The 18,876-nt window shown below is 35.7% G+C and overlaps 1 protein-coding gene across 5 annotated transcripts in view; it reads right to left on the bottom strand.

The window, feature by feature from the left end:
* Window positions 1-345: 345 nt before the first annotated feature.
* Window positions 346-18,876, bottom strand: part of LOC148943392 (translation initiation factor eIF2 assembly protein-like) — an 81,968-nt gene continuing 63,437 nt past the window's right edge. For all 5 annotated transcript variants that reach the window (XM_089101350.1, XM_089101346.1, XM_089101348.1 and 2 more), the window contains exons 3-7: window positions 13,075-13,188; window positions 11,144-11,261; window positions 8,624-8,746; window positions 3,783-4,084; window positions 346-491 (exon numbers count right to left, since the gene is read on the bottom strand). In XM_089101350.1, coding sequence (XP_088957476.1) covers window positions 405-491; window positions 3,783-4,084; window positions 8,624-8,746; window positions 11,144-11,261; window positions 13,075-13,188 — 744 coding nt within the window. In that variant the 3' untranslated portion in view covers window positions 346-404. The remainder of the gene's footprint in view (window positions 492-3,782; window positions 4,085-8,623; window positions 8,747-11,143; window positions 11,262-13,074; window positions 13,189-18,876) is intronic.

The following is an 18,876-nucleotide window of genomic DNA, read 5'->3' as shown; positions in this document are numbered from 1 at the left end:
ATACAAAAATTTTGCAATTGTGAGATTCGACTTTACACATCTGCCAAACTACATTTTTGAAATCTGCTTCACGTTTTTCTTGCACTGACAAAGACGTTGAAAACATGCACAAATGTTTTAATTTTTAGGCGAGCTTAGAGTATTTTCTAATAAAAAGTCTGCGTAATATCCAAATTCAAGACAGTTGAAAGGATGGAGCTGAGCCAATCAAATCCACAACATATTATCCTGTCAGTGCAAGTTATAGCTGTAGGCGTGTCGCAGACTGTATCTTTCACAAAGGCTAACATAGGCCTAAGTGGCTATAAAAACAAAGGCTAGCATCGACTAAGAATTAACAAGTAATCATTAAGATAAAGGTTTACTTCAGTTACATTATAAAACAAGAGAAGACTATCAATTATTTAAGAACAAAAATCTAAATACTCAGAGTGATTGCGTTCACCTTCACCATCTTCATCATCAGAGTCGCTTAGCTCTTTACACATATTCTGAAATAAAAACATTTTGTAAATATTCCAAAAAACATCGGTTTTCCTTTCACTAAAAAATTACTCGAATGGAAAATCCGTTACAACAAAGAGTGGGGTTTCATTCACTTGTTCATTTCTATACTCGTATAAGAGCGTTATTTGAGAGGTGAATAGTGAAGCTGTCTTGCTTCCATTTGACATAAGTAAGTTTTATTACGCTAAAAGCCCTAGGGCCATGGCAATACAAAACAAAAAAGAAAATTCACTTTTAAATAATTGACATTACAGAAACATTACATAACGTAAACATACAAAACACAAATCGAAAAAATATATTTCTATATTCCACTGCTAGACGGGAGAATCGACCTAAATTTTTAATATTTGCAAAACATTCATCATTCATTACATTCACTAGCCTCATCAAGCCTAAACTCGCCACGCACTTCATTTCTCAACTCATTCAATCCTGCTCAATCCAAAAACACAAATCGCAAAAATGTATTTCTAGGAATAAAAAAACATCTAAGACGTCCTAGTAACCATAATTGGTTCATCCAAGTCAGATTCAGGAAACCTATATAACAGTTTTCTGATTTTCAATGGTTGCAATCTTATCTCATACAGCTGGTAAGTGTTTATAGCACTTAGCTAATTACTTATCTTAAAACATTGACGTGATGCACTATAGTGGGTAACAGTTTTTACAGAGTAATTATATTATTTCGGAGACCACACTGCCTTTCCATGCCTTACTATTACCATTACAAAAGCAGATAAGAGTAACACTTTAGTTAAAATAGTTAAAAAATTTAGTTAATTTGGTCAAAAATTAATTTAGTCCATCATAAGTATTTTTTATATGTATTTCAAAAATGTATTTCTAGGGAGAGGGGGGGGGGTAGGATTGTCGTTTTTGCAGGTTTTTTTTCAATGAAAATATCAAAAAAGGTATTATTTTTTTATGGGAATATCCCGAAAAGACACTTTCAATAAGAGGGGGGGGGGGTGGACCTGAGGATGGCGTGATTAATACTGAGGACTACGAATTAAAATCAAGAGGTTTACTAAATGATGAAAAAACATACAAGAAGCTATCGTATAATCAAACTTACTATTTTACAAATAATCTTAAGAACGATTTAAAGCGTCTAAAGGATTATAAAAAAACACAGTCTCCACTTGATTACAAACACCTGCTGCGCTATTCCTTGTGCCCTGAGTTATATGGACTTCCCGAAATTCATAGGCCTAACCTACCAATACGACAAATTGTGTCAAGTACAAGGTTGGCAACAAGTGTTTTGAGCAAGTGGTTAGTGTCAATCTGTAAAACACTTTTGTCTACACAGATTTCGTACATCAAGAATTCTTCGAATTTGGTTGAAAAAATGAAAAAAGCATAAATTTCTTCAAGTTCTTTGCTCTCAAGCTTTGAAATTATATCAGTGTACACAAATTTTGATGTAAAAGCAGCCAAAACTGTTTTAGAAGTGAAGTTGTTAAGAAATTAGGATTTGATTAGTGGCAAAACAGATATGGAAGTATCTGTAATTAAGTATTTAGTAAGGTTGTGCAATAAGTTCTCTTATTTTTTCAATTCAGAAGGGAGTTTTTCGAACAAGAAAATGGTTTACCTATGGGGGCCCCTTTATCTCCATTATTACCTAATATATTTGTGGAAAATATTGAAACAATTGCGCTAGATTCATATTTTTTTTTAAACATATTTTTTGGACATAATTTCAGTATGGGATTATGAGGAGGAATTAAAAGGATTTTTGGAAAATCTTATTTGTTGGGGGGGGGGGGGGATTTAAAGTTTACTGTTGAATTAGAAAAGAATGGGAAAAGTCCTTTTCTTGATGTTCTTATTTTAAAAAATGAAAATAGTCTGGATTTTGAAATGTACGGAAAACTGACAAATAACAATATATTTTTGTCTTATAATTCCGGTCACGCTCCCAAAGTAAACATTGTTTTGATCATTTCTTTAACTGACCGGATCTTTAGTATTTGCTCTCCAAATTTTTTTTAGGAGTTGTCTTTTCTAAGAAAAATACTAATAAGTAACATGGACCCAAAGGGATTAATTAACCAGACTTTTTCAAGAAGAAGAAAAAGGTTTCTAGAGATTTCTAAGGACGTCTTGGAGACAACTCGAGAGAAGGATGTTTTTTGTTCCTTACCACATGTACCCGGGCTAAGTGAAAAACTTAAAAGAATTTTACAGAGTAAAATGGTCTAAAGGTAGCTTTAAAGAGTAATAATACTTTGAGTAGTTTTCTAAATTCTGGGATGGATCTTACTTCATTGGGGCAACAAAGTCTATCAGATCCCATGTACTTGCGGCAGCTCATATGTGGGACGTACTAACCAGAGTTTGGAAATGAGATTATTACAACATAAAGATTCTATTTCTTCGGCTTTAAAGCAAGATTCTATGTCTAGAAACTTTAATTTAGACCTTTCGGGATATATATTTGACTGCTCTGACCATTTTAATCCGCTTAAAACAGTATCTTTGATTTCTAAGGATCAAAGTTGACAACAAAATTTCGTGAAACATTTGAAATAAAGAAAATACCATTAAAGTAATATTGCTTTGAATTGGGATATACGTAAGTATAGATTCAACTATTGCTATGATAATTTACTTAAATCTGACAGAGTAAAGTTCAAATCACTCAATGTAGTTGACCTTTGTCCAAAAGTTAAATCATTGAACGCTAATGAACCGAATCCAAGAAGGTCAAAGAGGGTAGCTTCCGCCTTTGCTTTGGAAAGAATTAGAGAACTGACGGTCGCTGCATATGTGACCGAAAAATCTGGTATTTTATGTGAATTTCTATCACTGTTTGTGAAAGACTGTCTATTAAAAGGATTTTATCCCTATTTGAACTTTTATTGTTCGTTACAGAGTAATTTTATAATTAGTCAGTTGGTTTTCGAATGCTTACAAGAGACTATGCGTTTTTTCTTTCTTTTTCATATCTGAAGCCTAGAGTCAAGCGAGTGTATTTCATTATAAAGATTTATACAGCCGAAAGGTTTCATGACAAGGTGACAAATTTAATACAAGGTCGGGTAAGTATAAGCTGTTCTCTCTCACGGCTAATGGATTGACCTTAAACTTCCAGGGTTATTTAAAGAGAGAAAAAGGGATAGAAGAACTTACGATTTTCTTCTTGGGGAAAGGGGGCAGACTATTCTTGCTCTAGTCCTCATGGACGAGCATATACCATTATTTTTTTTAGACCTGGAGATTCCTTAGCTAATTTTCATAATAAAAAAAAGAAGAAAACTTACCACACATTTAGCGAAGTTCTCAGGATTTAGGACCATATCAATTGGATAGCAGTTCAATCGATGACTAGTGCTCTGTATTCTTGCAGAATTCTTTAAATACCTAAATACTACAGAGCCATCTTCTCCATTAGTCCAGCAGAAACAATTCGCTACAACAGAGATATCTTGGGGGATGGCATCCAAATTTTCAGATTCTGATAGCTCTTCCCAAGTAAATAACAGACCTTCAGTTGTTATTCCAAATGGATTGAAGTCAACTATTTTGATTTTTTCCTTGTTATATCTGACAACATCGAAGACAACTAAAAACAAATATATCTCACGATAAATACAAAAAAGAATAAAGATCCTTCAGAGTCGTTGCCACAGTATATTATATATAAAAACAGTAGCGAAAAGTTTCTCCAAACATGACACACATTCATAGCGCGCGGTTTGGGACGCTACCAGGCCGTCAGAGCAATAATTTCTCGTCCTGATGCGCTAAACATTTGTCATTGCGCCTGCATGAAGGCGGGTCATGATGAGTGGTTTAGCTTGTGTGGCTTTAGCTGTATTTCGCTGATTTTTCGCTACTGTTCGTATATATTTATACTAAGGTTGTTGCTGGCGCATACAAACGCCAAATAAACGTTTCTGTTGCTGGGTCTTTTTTACATGGACAATTAGTGAGCTTGTCACCCAGCCTTGCTGTGGGGGTGATCGAACCCTGGTTCTCCTATTGCCAAGCAGAGAATCAATCCACTGTGCCACAACAGTAAGAATAAATGAAAAAGTGAATATAACAAAATAATTTTAAAATATTTTGTAATTTTATACGAAATTCTAGAAGGACATTTGTAATAAATAAATAAAACATTGAAACAGAATAATATTTCAAATAGAATGAATTAGCGTAAAATAAATAAATATAACAAAGGATTTGATTGTACAATCCGTGAATGAGCACGTCGAAAAGTCTCAGGGATGATTTAGTTTTATTTCTAGCTTTTTTTAAATTATTTAAAATTATTCAATAACATAATATTTAAACTTAGTCGTCAAATATTTACCCAGTAAAAATAGGCTAATAATAAAGGCTAGTGATCTCTAAAAGAGTTGGAGTTAGGAGTATAACCCATTACACTTAAGAGTTGAGTTGGTGGAATAATTAGAAAAAAATTAAAAGTAGTTTAATTTTGAAATGAATTATTTCAGTGCTCAAGATATAATTATACAAAGCGGTACTCTTTTTGTTGCTGCTTTATTTGATGAAGACTTTCTACCCTCCCCCTATCTTAATTAATGTTTAAAAAGTACTCAAATTCTGCTCAATTGAGTGCAATTGAATTCAAAATGTGAACCTTACCATCTCCCGAAATAGAACACTTGGTACGCATGGATAAGTAGTCGCTGTTATGCCTAGACGATGTAAATAGCAGTTTATGATCTATACAGGAGATCAGAAATGGGGTTATGACTTATAGCGAGTTTTTTTTAATTTTTTGAATTCCGTTGCATCCTTAATTTTTCACACTTCGATATACCTTGGCAAAATTATGTCTGCAAACAGCCCCGTAGAGTAATATTAAGGAGTGCCACCCTTCAGGGGGTTATAACCTGGCAAACGACAATGTATTGCACTGAGTATTTATTAATGGTTAATTCTTCTGGTTTTTGCTTCTTTTTTTATAGACTTTTCGGACTGAACAACGTTTTGCTAGCAGTGTTACGAGCTGCCTTCTCATTCCAGCATTATATCTGCAGACTTAAATATATAATAAGTTCAAAGTAATAGGCTTGATACTGCTTGGGCAGGACGTCAACTCTTGTTGATAAGACGGAATCACTAAGTACTGAAAACGCTCCAGCCAACTGGAAGTCGCAGGGACTACTTGCTGCCTGGTTCTAATCCGCTTTAGCAGCCTTAATGAGAACATTAAATAACCATTATTGTGGTGACGTTTTGACAGACAGATTAAGAGGTTATGAACCAGACTTGTTAGGGGTTTCAGAGTCTCTTGCATTAGGGTTTGAAAACATGAAAATAGGTGATACAGAATTTATTTATTCAGGTAGGAAGGATGAGGTACACAGGCAGGGGAATGAGCCATGACGAATAAGGAACCTTCGAAGTATTAGATGACCTAAAAGCTTAAGGTATCATTCATAGCTTATATGCCACAGTAGAACCGACTGGGGGACATAGTAGTGAATTTTACGGGAACAAACAGGAACAGTCACAGTTACAGTAGCAGACAGTTACAGGAACAACCAGACAAAATCCAAAGGGAGCATACGGTGCTTCAATAGGGACATAGGTATGCTAGCCTAGGTAAATTTGGTGTAGGAAAAGAAAATAGAGACGGTTGCATACGGTGTATGTATAACAATCTAGTTATAAAATACGGTATTTGCTCATAAAAAGGCCAAACTCAAATGATAGTAAGGCGGCCATACTTTTTGATCATATTATTGCAAACTGAATATTGGTAGGATTAAAACACGACACTAGAGAATATTGGAGGGGTCTTATAGATGGTAAAAGCAAAGATTGCCCTCTAGTGGTGTCTAAAGTTAATCTAAATTCAGTATTAAAGCTTAAAATATAAAGCTTAAATTCAGTGAATATAACTACCTTTTGAAAGTTATAACTAAAGGATAAGAGTTTGAGAAGAACTTTCCTGGAACAGTTGAGTATGAAACTGGGTAGTTTACAATTTTATAATACAGAAGATAAAATGAATAATTTTAAGAAAACTGTTTGCGAAGAAGCAGAAGGTGTATGAGGGAAGATAGTTAGAAATGCATCTAGAAATATTACCGATAACACTTTAAGCTTAGTAGAAAAGACAAGAGGTTTAAAGAAGAAGTTTTGAGTGATAGATCATATTGGGAGAAGAGGAAAGTAAGAAAATCAGAGAAGACCTTAAAGGATAAATTAAGGAGGTGCGCAATGGAGGTCATAGATAAAATTGTCGAAGATCTGGAAGATACAGCCAGAGGGCACAGTAGTGGAATATTGCTTTAAAATATTGTGTATTAAGTAATAAATTATTTAAATTATCATTTAAATTGTTGTATGTTCAATAAACTATGGAACTTTAATAAATAGAGAGAAAGTAATCATATTGGACACATTCCTCATAAAAATAAGAGCAAAAAAGAGTGCTGATCAGTGCTCAAGAAACACACCATTGCTGCCCATGCAGAAAAGTAAATTTCCTTGTTGTTCAAGGAGGGAGGGGGAGGTTGTAAGTTTCCTACAGAGGTTAGGAAGAATTGGAAGATAAGTAGGTGAACCAAAATGAAAATATTGGAAGCCACCGTTATGACAATGGTCAAGTATAGTTTTGAAGAGTGGGTTCTTGAAGTTCTTGATGAGGAAGAATCGCTAAACTTTTTCCAGAGGAATTATCTACGGATAAGTTGAAGCACTCCTTTGACTTACTGTATGTCAAACAATAAGCTGCTCGAAAAATGTAGTAGTATCACATTTTCTAGAGTTACAATGAAAGAAAGGTTGAGACGGCTAGGTCACGTTTTCCGGTTGAAGGATGACAGATTATCAAAGATTAAGAGAGAAATTTATTTTAACAAACAATCAACAAACAGACAAACAACCTCAAGAAGTAAGAACAACCTCAAGAACAACCAAACAAACAGCCTTGTTCGAGAGGATGACAAAAATACACAAAAACAAGAAAGAAACCTTGTTACACTGGTTTTTTACAACACACTTCCAACACAAATACAACACAATTCCTACTGGCACCATAAAGGAAGGATTCAAAGAAGACTTGAACTTCATGGTAGGGGGTAAAGTCTAAAATTTAGAAAAGATTGGGCTTGAGGACGAGCTTGCGCAGATGTATTAGCCTTAATTGGCTTGGCGCTACCGTGACTTTTTAGCAGTAGTAAAAGTAGTATAGTAAGTAAAATTAAGGCAGGCACTATTTGAGCAGAGGGTTCTTAAACATGGGTACTTAATAATGGCCACCCATTCCTGTCTTTGATGTAGTAAATATATTTCTGTCAGAGTGATCGGTGCATTACGGATGAACGATGACAGATTGTTAAAATTGTTCTTTTTTTCCCATCCATTTGGGTTAAAACGAAAAGCAGGTCGTTTCCGAGAGGGGTGGGAAAAGGTCCTAAGCGAAAGAGACATTTATTTTAAAAGCAAATAACAACTACAGTTTAACGGGCACCTCAAAAGGTAAAAACTCGTCCAAGAGGGTGGCATTAAACAAGAAAAAAAAAACAGGCCACAACACACTTCCCTGTTGAAACCAAAAAGAAAGGATTAAAAGAAAGTTTGAATTTCATGTTAGGGGGTAGTCTTTAGCTCTGAATAGATTGTGATGGAGGAGGAGCTTGCGTAGCTTTATTGCTGCAGTGAATTTTTAGGTGGCTTGGTGCGGCAGTGACTTTTTTATATAAGTAGTAAGAGCATAGTCAATAAGATTAAGGCATACAGTACTTGAGCAGAGGGTACATAAACACGTTTCTCCCTAATAATGACCCCTCATGCACTGATTGCACAATCAGTGCATTACGACCCATTAAGCCAATCTAAATTCGTGTGATAAGGCTCATTAGGATTCTACAACATAATAATAATAATGTATTATTAAAGCTTTTTTACAGCCATATACAAGGAAGCATTAGCACAAAGTGCTCAGTGCAGATTTTGCAATTTCTTAATCCATATCATATTTGGATCTAACATAAAAGAGGTCATTCCTATATTAAATTTATATATATAATATTTAAAAAAAATTAAAAAACTTGCAGATGATAATGCTTGCAAGAACGATATGACATAGAAAGAAAAAATTGTTCCGGAATGACATACTTACAGTTAGTCAAAGGGAAGAAATTTTGAACTTTTTCTCTGAAGAAACTAACAATACTCGAAACAATTACTGCTTCTTCTTCTCTCAAGTACGGCCAGCTAGCGGAAATATCCCGTTGACTAATTCCTATAAGGAAAAGTAGCACACTATTAGATTACGAGTAAAAGCTAAAAAACATGATTCACAAAAAATAATCCATATTGAAAATAAGTGCAAATTGTCTTTTATTTTTCGTAACGCCTAGTTTCCTTTAAACTGGATAGCATATCCCCCATTTGGATAACAAAAAAAAAGTGTTTTAATGAAAAACATGTTCTGCGTCAGTCATCCTTGTTTATAAAAAAAAAAAAAAAAAAAAAAAATGTTGTCTCCTGATAGTGAAGGGTAATATCTGAACAGTAGCCTAAAATAAAATGTATAAAATTAAAATGAATAAAAATAAAATGTATAAAAATGTATTTTTAATGTATAAAAATAAAATGAAATAAAATAAAATGTATAAAAATGTATAAAATGTATAAATAAAATGTATAAAACAGTAGCCTAAAATGTATGTATAAAATTTAGATTTAGTGGGTAAAATGCAACTTTCACAAGTACTGACGGCCAAATTTGCATGATCTATATAAAAATCCTGTAACGACACTTTTTGGATTTACATGAAAATGCTGCAACGACAGGCTAATACAAAGTTTTATTTACTGTACGGGGTGAGTTGAGGAGACAAGTATCCTCCTTGCATGGGGATTTCTAACAATTAAATTTTAGCTATTCATTATTTTTGAAAAAAATTTTGTCTTGTATTTAATCTCAGCTTGTTTCTTTTCTATATATGGACTATATTTCGAACCGGAAATAGCCAATGTGCCATAGGAAGTGGTCGAAATCCATAAGGTCGTACACACGACATTATGGCTGCTCTGATCGCATACCGAGTTCATTGAAATGTCTTATGTTACGTTTTTAGCACCTACGACATCACTTTGTAATACCTGTTTTGACATGTTTGGAGGAAACATCAGATTGGGGCGTACATTAGAAATATCCAAATCATCGATTCAGTGTCTTCTCTGGGTAATCGATTGTACCTGGATTTGCCGGGGGGGGGGGTCCATATACAGTTAAAGCTACTATTAGTAACTCATCACAGCAGAAAACATTAAAATTGGGATTGGGCTATCCAGGTGGTTAGCCGTAACCGAGGTAAGAACAGACGATAAGGAACTTCAGCAAACAGTCTGTGGTAGGGACATGTAAGTAAAGACCGTCAGCGCCGGTAAATAAACCAAAGGAAAATAAACTCGAAGCAAAGGAATTTTTACAACAACATATATATAACAGAATCTGCTACTTGAGGTGATCCTGATCGGTTCAAAAATCTGTCACAGGTAAAGAAAAAGCGAAAAAAAAGGGAAAAAAACTGTAAATTAGAAAAAAACAGGACTCAAAATATCCAAAATAGCGGAGCAATCTTGTAAAAATTACACTATCGAATTTAGCATGTCCAAGAACCCCATACCCGGGGTATTGAGCTTGTACACGAAATAACATGCAATTTAACATTTTAATTTGATTTTTGGTTAATTTGGTTAATTTGATTTTTTGTTCTTTTCCAGATAAATATGAAATTCGAACGGGCCGCGATCAATTTATTGCAGGTTTTCTTAGACAAAAAGACAAGAACAACTTTCAGATTGTGGCAATAGGAAAATGATAAAAACTTTTTTTCATATACGTGTAAATCCTCAAGGAGCTGTGGTGGTAGCCTCTCAAACGTCATTTTAGTTAAAAACACAGTATTATCAAAGAAAACATGTATGTGTCACTTCAGCTAAAAAAAAAAGCCAACAGAAAATTAAATTTAAGAGGTGGATCTTTGGCATTTAAGAAGGCGTACAATAGAAATAAAAGTACAAGCCACTGACAGCATAACGTTGAACAGCTAAATTAGATAATACAAACACCAGTATCAGAAGATCAACAAGCAGCACTAATGGCTGCTACAGCCAGGCACGTGGCCTGCATAAATAAAATACCACATGCACAGAATGGTTTACATTTTTGTTTTCTCAGCAGCATTATAGGGCGTTGTTTTTGTTCCTTGAAGACCAGCTTGAATTTCCATTCTAGTCTCAGTTACTCTTTAAGCCCAAATGCCTTTAAAAACTGGCTGCGACGAATCTCCGTGAGGTGACAAACCAAAGGAAGGGGGAGGGTTTCACATCTCTCCCTAACTTGGGTATAGTTTTTAATACGAGTTTTATTTTGTGAAGGTTTCAATTACGTTTATACAAACTTTTCGAGCCAAAAAAATACTATCAAACTTCTAGGCTCTTTCAAACGTCCCAAATTTGCCGTCCCAAATTTGGGATGCAGGCTACTTTTCTTGAACCCAATGGGTGTCGTTGGAAGAACTTGGTTATTACTAAAACGCAATTTGATTTTTTTTTTTATAGCTTTTTTAAGTAATTTTTCAATTAAATATTATGTTGTATATTTATAATCACGTGTTCACAGGCTTACCAATTAAATTACGATCCCTTACAAAGCATCGGAACTCCCAGCTACTGCATATATCTTCCCATTTTCTGAGAGCCAACACATACTCAACATCTGATGTACTAGCTGGCGATAAACAGTCCTAAAACAATGAAAACTAAATTAAGGCAATATTACCTTACCAGACTGAAAAACAGCTAAAATTCAGCTAAAACAGAAAAACAGCTAAAATTCCGACAGTTCATTCAATATAAAACTACCACCCTTAGCATAAAGACGTGCGTCATTATTGTTGGCTTTTAAATTTTCTAAGGATACAGTCGATGGTGTCATCAAAATACCGCATAATACCCAAAATACCCCAAAACTATAGTTTTTCAAAATGGGTTTTCCGGCTGAAAAGGGTATCACGGGGTTAATCAACCTTATTCCTGAAACATATCCTGCTTCCGAAAGCCTGAAATTACAAACAATCGACTAATTAAGAACTATCTAAGAATTAATTATTAGGGATTACTTTTGCATAAAATATTTCTAGAGGGTATCTCAAAGAGTATAGGGAATTGACAAGCAAGAGAGAGAGAAAGAGAGAGAGAGAGAGAGAGAGAGAGAGAGAGAGAGAGAGAGAGAGAGAGAGAGAGAGAGAGAGAGAGAGAGAGAGAGAGAGAGAGATAGGCTTATTTACGCAAACAATCGTAGCTCAATGGCTGAATTTATATTCTAATAACGAACAGTTTACTATACACTATAATGGAATGATGCAATAAAGGGCACGAAATAGTTCTAGCAGCGATTTGTTTGAGCAACAATAAGGACAAATTTTAGATTCAGTCTCGTCAGGCTGCTGTCTATCAGGGCTAATCTATCTTTAAGTCTAAAAATAACCCAATAAAATTTTCCAGGGGTAAAATCTTTGGCACGTTATCATCACATTTAGAGGATATGCGAACTGCTTACAACAATGGCAGTACCAAAGACAGTGCATCGTTACCAAGCAGAATTCCAAAATAACTTAATTTTAATTGGTTAAAGTCTAAATTTCACTTGAAGGTTTATGTTTATTTTTGATACAAATCCAAAAACTTTTGAAATCACTCAAATGTTTTATTTTATTATTATCTTATACGTTATATATATTTAAATATTATTGAAATAATGATGCCAAATAGTCAGAGCTATGTAAATAAAGCTTAGTTTTTGCTAAATTTTAATTTACACAAAGCTGTTTTTCATCACAAACTAATAGTCAAAATGAAAATAAATAGAAATATTCTGCCCTTTCGCTGAAGAGGTTCCATTATCTTCAGCCAACTACTGCTACTAACAACTCACTTCATCACCAAGGAGCCAGAGGCCAACATATCTGTACACCCTCCTCCTTCACCCCAATCTATTCAATGAAAGATATAGTAACTCTATTAGCTTCTGTGACCTACGTGGATTAGTTATGACAATTGTATTTTATTAATATTGGTGGTAGTTTTATTTGTTTTTAGTTTATTTTATTTTTTTTGTTTCTTCTATGCTAAAGACACATCGTTTAGGTAGAGGTGAAATATCCGCGTCGTTTTAGTTGACGCGTCTTCATCTTTTTCTCTCTACTGGCCGCAGTCTTGTTTAGTCGTTTTTCATTGAGGTTTTTTCTCTCTTTGTCGCTCTTCCCCAATCTGTTCAAAGCTTCACCGTTTACCCCATAACAAAATGTGTACCCAAAAATTTGATTATTCCAGTCCTCCTCCCCCCAAAAATCTTGCATTAATGCCTGATTCCCAATATCTCTGAATGTACTAACGAAGACTGAATATATAATAGTAACACACTATACACTATAACCACTAACACTATAATTCAGACACTAACTATAACACACTAACACACTATAACACACAAACACACTATAATCAGAGTATTAATATATGACAACCTGAAAATAGCAAAAAATGATATTCAAATACCTTAAAAGGTTGACTGAGGTCATGAGCAACCCTGTCAGATGACTTTAAGAGAAGATAAACATCTTCAACAGAAGTACATTGCATATTCTGATTCGGTAATAGCCATCTGGCATCCTGAAAAGTAGGGGAAAGTAAATCTTTTAACTAAATCCAGTATTGAATTCTTTCATTTCCAATTAAATTTCAGCACCAAGCTAATGGTGACCCCCAATTTTTCAACAACTAAACTTTGTGGCAACTCCCAGAAATTCCACCAAAATTATTTCGGCAAAGTTGCTGAAAAGATTCACGTAGCGAAATATGCTGCCAAAATTCCAACGGCAAAAAACGCATTGTAGTAAAAATTATTACTGGAAAGTACCGACAACATACAATTGTAATTATTCAAATTGGCTATCAATTAAATATAAATATTATATTAAATTACTTAGAAATTTATCAAGCCAAAGCCGATTGCATTGATTCAAAAAGCGTCAAGGTTTGAAATGTAGATTTCAAAAGACGGCAAAAATATTCGCCTCTTGAAAGATTTCAAACAGTGGCTGTTGGGCGCTTCGGATTAGATTGGTTCTGCCTATGTACGTAAAATGGTACAATGTCTTTAAAACATACCGGGAGAGAGAACGATAGAGAGACGGACAGGGAAAGAGAGAAAGAGAGTGGAAAATGAGAGAGAAGAAAATTTGAACATTTATCTCAAGAGATGTATGAAACGATCACAATTGAGCTACGCTAATTCAAAAGCGACCTAACAGGGGAGAGAAGGAGGCAAAGAGAGAGAGGAGACAATTTGAAAACTTATCTTAAAAGAAAACAGAGACAATCATACTCCGGCTGCGTTGATTCTGAAGAGGCTTTGTTACATGACAAAGATTCTTTTTACAGGTTTCTGAATATATAGGGGAGAGAGGAAAAGAGATACAGACAGATAGAAAGAGAGCTATGATTGCGATACTTCATTTTATGTTTATGTTAAGAGTTATGCTTCCTTTTATTTTTGTGATTTGAAACGAAATTTAGATTTTTTTAATTTATCAATTTTAGAAAAAAACTTTCAGAAAGACTAGTTTTTCATAGAGAAGTAAAGAGAAATATTAAAACTTGAGACGAGCAGAAGTCCCATAATATTTCAAACTTAGAATGATCAGGAATTACTGTCAATTAATAATTGAAACCCACAACGAACAGAAAACAAAATGTATAATCACATCAAACACAGCGGTAATAGGTACTGATATAGATGAACAATAAAATCCTAAAACGAGTAAAAGTGAAAACGAATAGTAATGCGGATAGTTTGAATAAAGGTCAAAATATTGAGCTGAAGAAATTAATTCAAGTAATTGGGGCCTTAATAGTAGTTGTAACAGAGGTTTATAGGCAAAATCCGGATCTACTCGGTTTGTCCGGTTACAATAAATGATAAAGCTACGTCCAGATGACCACTCGCTTGAAAAATAGGAGGAGGTCTCGCAATTTAAATCAATGAGAAAATTCCAGTTTTAAGATAGAGGTACCAGTACTTGATGATTATGACGAGATTCTTTGGGTGTTTGCAAAGCCCAAACGCCTGCCCTCCCATTACAACAGTATTGCTGTTTCTGTTTTTTTATTATTTGCCAGAACAAGATTTTCAGTTCTCAAAAAGCTTTCCGGGGAAAAATTCAATTAAGCGCTGATTACTTATACTGTAAATACCCCCACGGGTCGTATGTTCCTGCTTGATTACGCTAACGAACTACAGCTAGAGTCTTTGAAAGCAGGATAAGATCTAAAAAAGTCAATTTGATTGCTCGACAACAAAAGGTGGAACGGCCCTGAACCGGATAGCTACTAACATGTCTCAGTTCTATAGGAAACCCTCACCAGGCCCCCCCCCCCCAATAGGAGGAATCTACAACTTCACCCTTTAGCTGCGACCTACAAGCAAAGTCCAGGTCACGTACACTACAGAAAAATCTAAAAGTTGGCCAATTACAAATCGCGGATTGTTTAGCTTCGGCAATTGGCTCACGAATGAAAACTGGGACGGTATAAATTCTAAACTAATGCTGATGAAATGACCGCTGCTTTTCAAGAAAAACTTCTCGGCAAGTATTTCTATTTTCCTGGAAAAGTTAACAAAGATTTTTCAGCAGACCGTCTATACGTTACGAAAGAAATCAAAGCACTGAGCAGGAAAATGAGACTACGTTTCAGGGAAAAACAAACAAACAAAGAAGCGACTACCCCAAAGAATAAAATCAGAGAAAAGACCCACCAGGCAGCGACAAGGTATTATCAAAATTAAGTATTTCATTTATTAGATTTTAAGCCAAGACAGTGGTACAAAAAGATGAAGCAAATGACAGGTAAAACGCAGATTGGACTGGATTTCGGCTACGATGCAGTGTTGCCAGATGGTGCGCATTTGCGCCATTTGGGCGCTTTTTCGAGGCGGCTGCGCTTTAAATTTTTCAGGTGTGTGCATTGCGCCACATTTGCGCATTTTCGGAAATTTCAGCGCAAATTGGGCGATTTTTGGCCTCCGCATGAAAAAATCGGGATTTTTAGGTACCTCATAGTTATTTTATGTCGAGAAATATAGAGGGTGACGTTCGAAATCTTAATCGCGCGAAACTTCAAATTACAGTAGCTTGGGGTAGCGGATAGAGACCTGTAAAACCAAAAATGGGAAAGTGGGCAAATTTCCAGAAAACATACAGGAAAGAGTGGGAAAAGCAGGCTGAGCTGAAAGATTGGCTGAAGCCTGTAGACAGTGACCCAACTTCGGCATACTGCCCTGTCTGTAAGTCCACCCTGAGGGCTCACTTGGCTGATCTCAAGCGCCATGCAGAAGGGATGAAGCACAAAGCTGAAATGAGAAAATTGCTGCCACCTGATAGGACACCTACACTTGAGCGAGTTGGTAAGTACACTGTGGTTAGCAGCATTCTTAATTGTACAGTATAGAAGCCCCCTTTGAACAGGAAGTCATTTCTAAGGTTGATTTTTTTCATTCTTTAGGTCGGCGTGGTCTCTGTAATGCAGTGTTGATAGTGATGAAATCAATAGGAAGCCCCTTCCATTTCCCATGTGTTTTCCTCAGTCTAGCAGGCCAGCCCTTTTCCATGCACCCCAGATAAACCACACTGCACCATGAGAAAAATAGATGGGCTTTTTTATTTGTTCATAACTGTTTTTGCAAATAGAGTTTGTTTACATTGTATAAGGTCTCAAAAGAAATGCGAGGAGGAGGGGCACTTTTGGTTACAACTATCCACCATGCCAGCTAGTAAGTAAGTACTGTAGATATGAGAGTAGAGATAGAATGATGCGTGTACCCTACTCAGCTTTTACATATACCCTATATGAGAAAATGTATTAGTATGCTATGGGGTTTGAGCATGTACAGAGGTTTGTGCATGGTGCTTGGAAAAGGGCTAGTGTACTAGACTGGCAGTGCCCCTATCTTAATTTTTAAATGGAGTCAGTGACAGTGGTTCCCTATAGTAGATATTCAGCAACCATATTGATTTGTAAGGAGAAAAATAATGGTTCAGCATTTAGAAAAAAAGAAAAAATTGGGGTAAAATTTGATTATAGCAGCTACTCCAGTTCACCCATTTTAAGTCCAATTGCTATGCTTTTTTTGGCTGAGATGTTGCCAACACCTACTATAAAGGTTGTCCCCCTTTTTACTTTTTCGATTGCATAAAGTAGAGGAGTGTTTGAAGATTTTGAAGTTGACGAAGGAAAGGCAGGGTTGAACTATCAGAAGCAACATGTAATGCACATACACAGAAATGCTTAAATTACGACTTACCCATGATCTACTTCAAACCCTCCCGTACTTTATAGAAAAAAAGGAAAATCAAAAAAGTAAAGAGGGGGACAACCTTTACATAAGGTGTAGCTAACATCTCAGCAAAAATAATTATCAAAATCGGGATACAAATGCGTGAACTGGAGCGGCTGCTATAGTAAAATTTTACCAAAAGTGGACACTGCCAAATGGTTTTGGTGTAGTGAAATACTGAACCTAAAAAGGAATCATCAGAATTGACCTAGAAATTTGGACGGGCATCCATGCTACATAATTATTGCAGCATCTGGTGCTAGATCACATAGGGGTAGATTTGACAATGTTGTACAGGTATGCTCTAAACTGTCAGTCTAGTCACAGTGGACGTAGTGGACCTTATTCTAGTGCAATTAGTCATGCCATGCAAATATATTGGCTGGCTCTACATTTAACAGCTGTACTACAAATACCTAAAACTGGCAATGTTGATTTTCCTTCTTTAAGTCTGGCCTTAAAAACGCTTACAGTGCTTTCCACCCTAATATTTACATGCCATTTAGTAAACTTCTCCAAAACTAGCAGTCCCTAGTACTCATCCTTTCCCAGACAGACAATTACTGTCCAACCTAACAGTTGTATAATGTTTAGATATCGTGTTATAGTTGCTGAAATTTCTCTTTCCATGCAAAGCAAAATATGAGCTAGAATTTGCAATAAAATAGTACGGTTTGTAATTCGACAATGCAATGTACTATTACGTCTATGTTTGATGTTCAGAGGTAAAACTAATTGCTTAAAATGGTGAAATGACTCTACCTTATTGGTGCAATGATAAACCTTCCTGCAAAAGTTCTTATCATTCTACTTTAGTGGTAACTGATGTAGGTCCGTAAATGGTGAGGGGGGCCTGATTTTGATATTTTATTCATTTTTAACACAGTTTTTCGGTCACGATGGCAGGAATGGGTTCCTAGCCTGTTGGTCATGACAGAATTGTCAGGAGACTGGAAAAATTGCTAAGAAGGGCCAGAAATGCCTACAAAATCTGTTTTTGGCAAAAAAGGATCATTCACATGCTCATTTTAGTGCTAAAACAGCGGAAATCAGCAAAAAAAGCCAAAAATGTGTGGCCTTCAGCTGAGGTTTTTTTTAGTGTTGAAAACTACTGAACTAAAAGATATAGAAGTACAAAAAATTCGGCCTTTGGCCGAAAATGTGGTCAACGTGTCTTGACCCCCCCCCCACCAGGTTTTGGTGAAATGACGGGCCTGAACTTTTGTCATAGCCTACTAACTAATAAAATAAGATCAAAACCTCACAGCATTTTTTTTTCAGGTTTTGTTGCAAAAACGATTGCGTCCAAGAAGGCAGAGCTGGCAATAGCGTGTCATATCGCCTGTCATTTATCAACACGTAGTGTATACCACCTTACAGATTTGATGAAGCAGAAGTTGAAGGGCTGTGAGGAACTGCGTCTTCACATAACTAAATGCAGTATGCTCATTAAAAACGTGATAGCCCCAGAAATGCCGTCTGAAATAATAGCTGATGTTGGTGGAAACGAGTATTCGTTGATTCTGGACGAATCAACAGACGTGTCAGTCTCAAAATATATGGCTGTGTGCATTAGGTATCAGTCAGCGAAACTGAAAGTGATCAATACTGCTTTCCTGGGTCTCGTTCAGGTTGAGAGCACAACTGCTGTAGCTCTGGTAGATGCCCTGTGTGACTTTCTCGCCAAAATAGGGATCCAAATCAAGAAATGTACGGGACTAGGTAGTGACGGGGCAAGCAATATGGTGGGCGTTCATAATTCGGTGTACACGCGACTTCGTGAGAAATCGGGTAACCCAGACCTCGTACTATTCAAGTGTATCTGTCATTCTCTTCATCTTTGTACCTCGAAAGCTGGTTTAGAGCTACCTACATCAATCGATTACATGCTACAGCAAACCTATACATGGTTTTCAATGAGCCCAATACGAAGAACTGCATATCGGCAAGTTTATACCCTCCTA

The sequence above is a fragment of the Artemia sp. Qi Xiang Cuo genome, chromosome 15, assembly GCF_049724085.1.
Source record: "Artemia sp. Qi Xiang Cuo chromosome 15, ASM4972408v1, whole genome shotgun sequence".
NCBI lineage: Eukaryota > Metazoa > Arthropoda > Branchiopoda > Anostraca > Artemiidae > Artemia > Artemia sp. Qi Xiang Cuo.
This window is presented reverse-complemented; position numbering and strand designations above follow the sequence as displayed.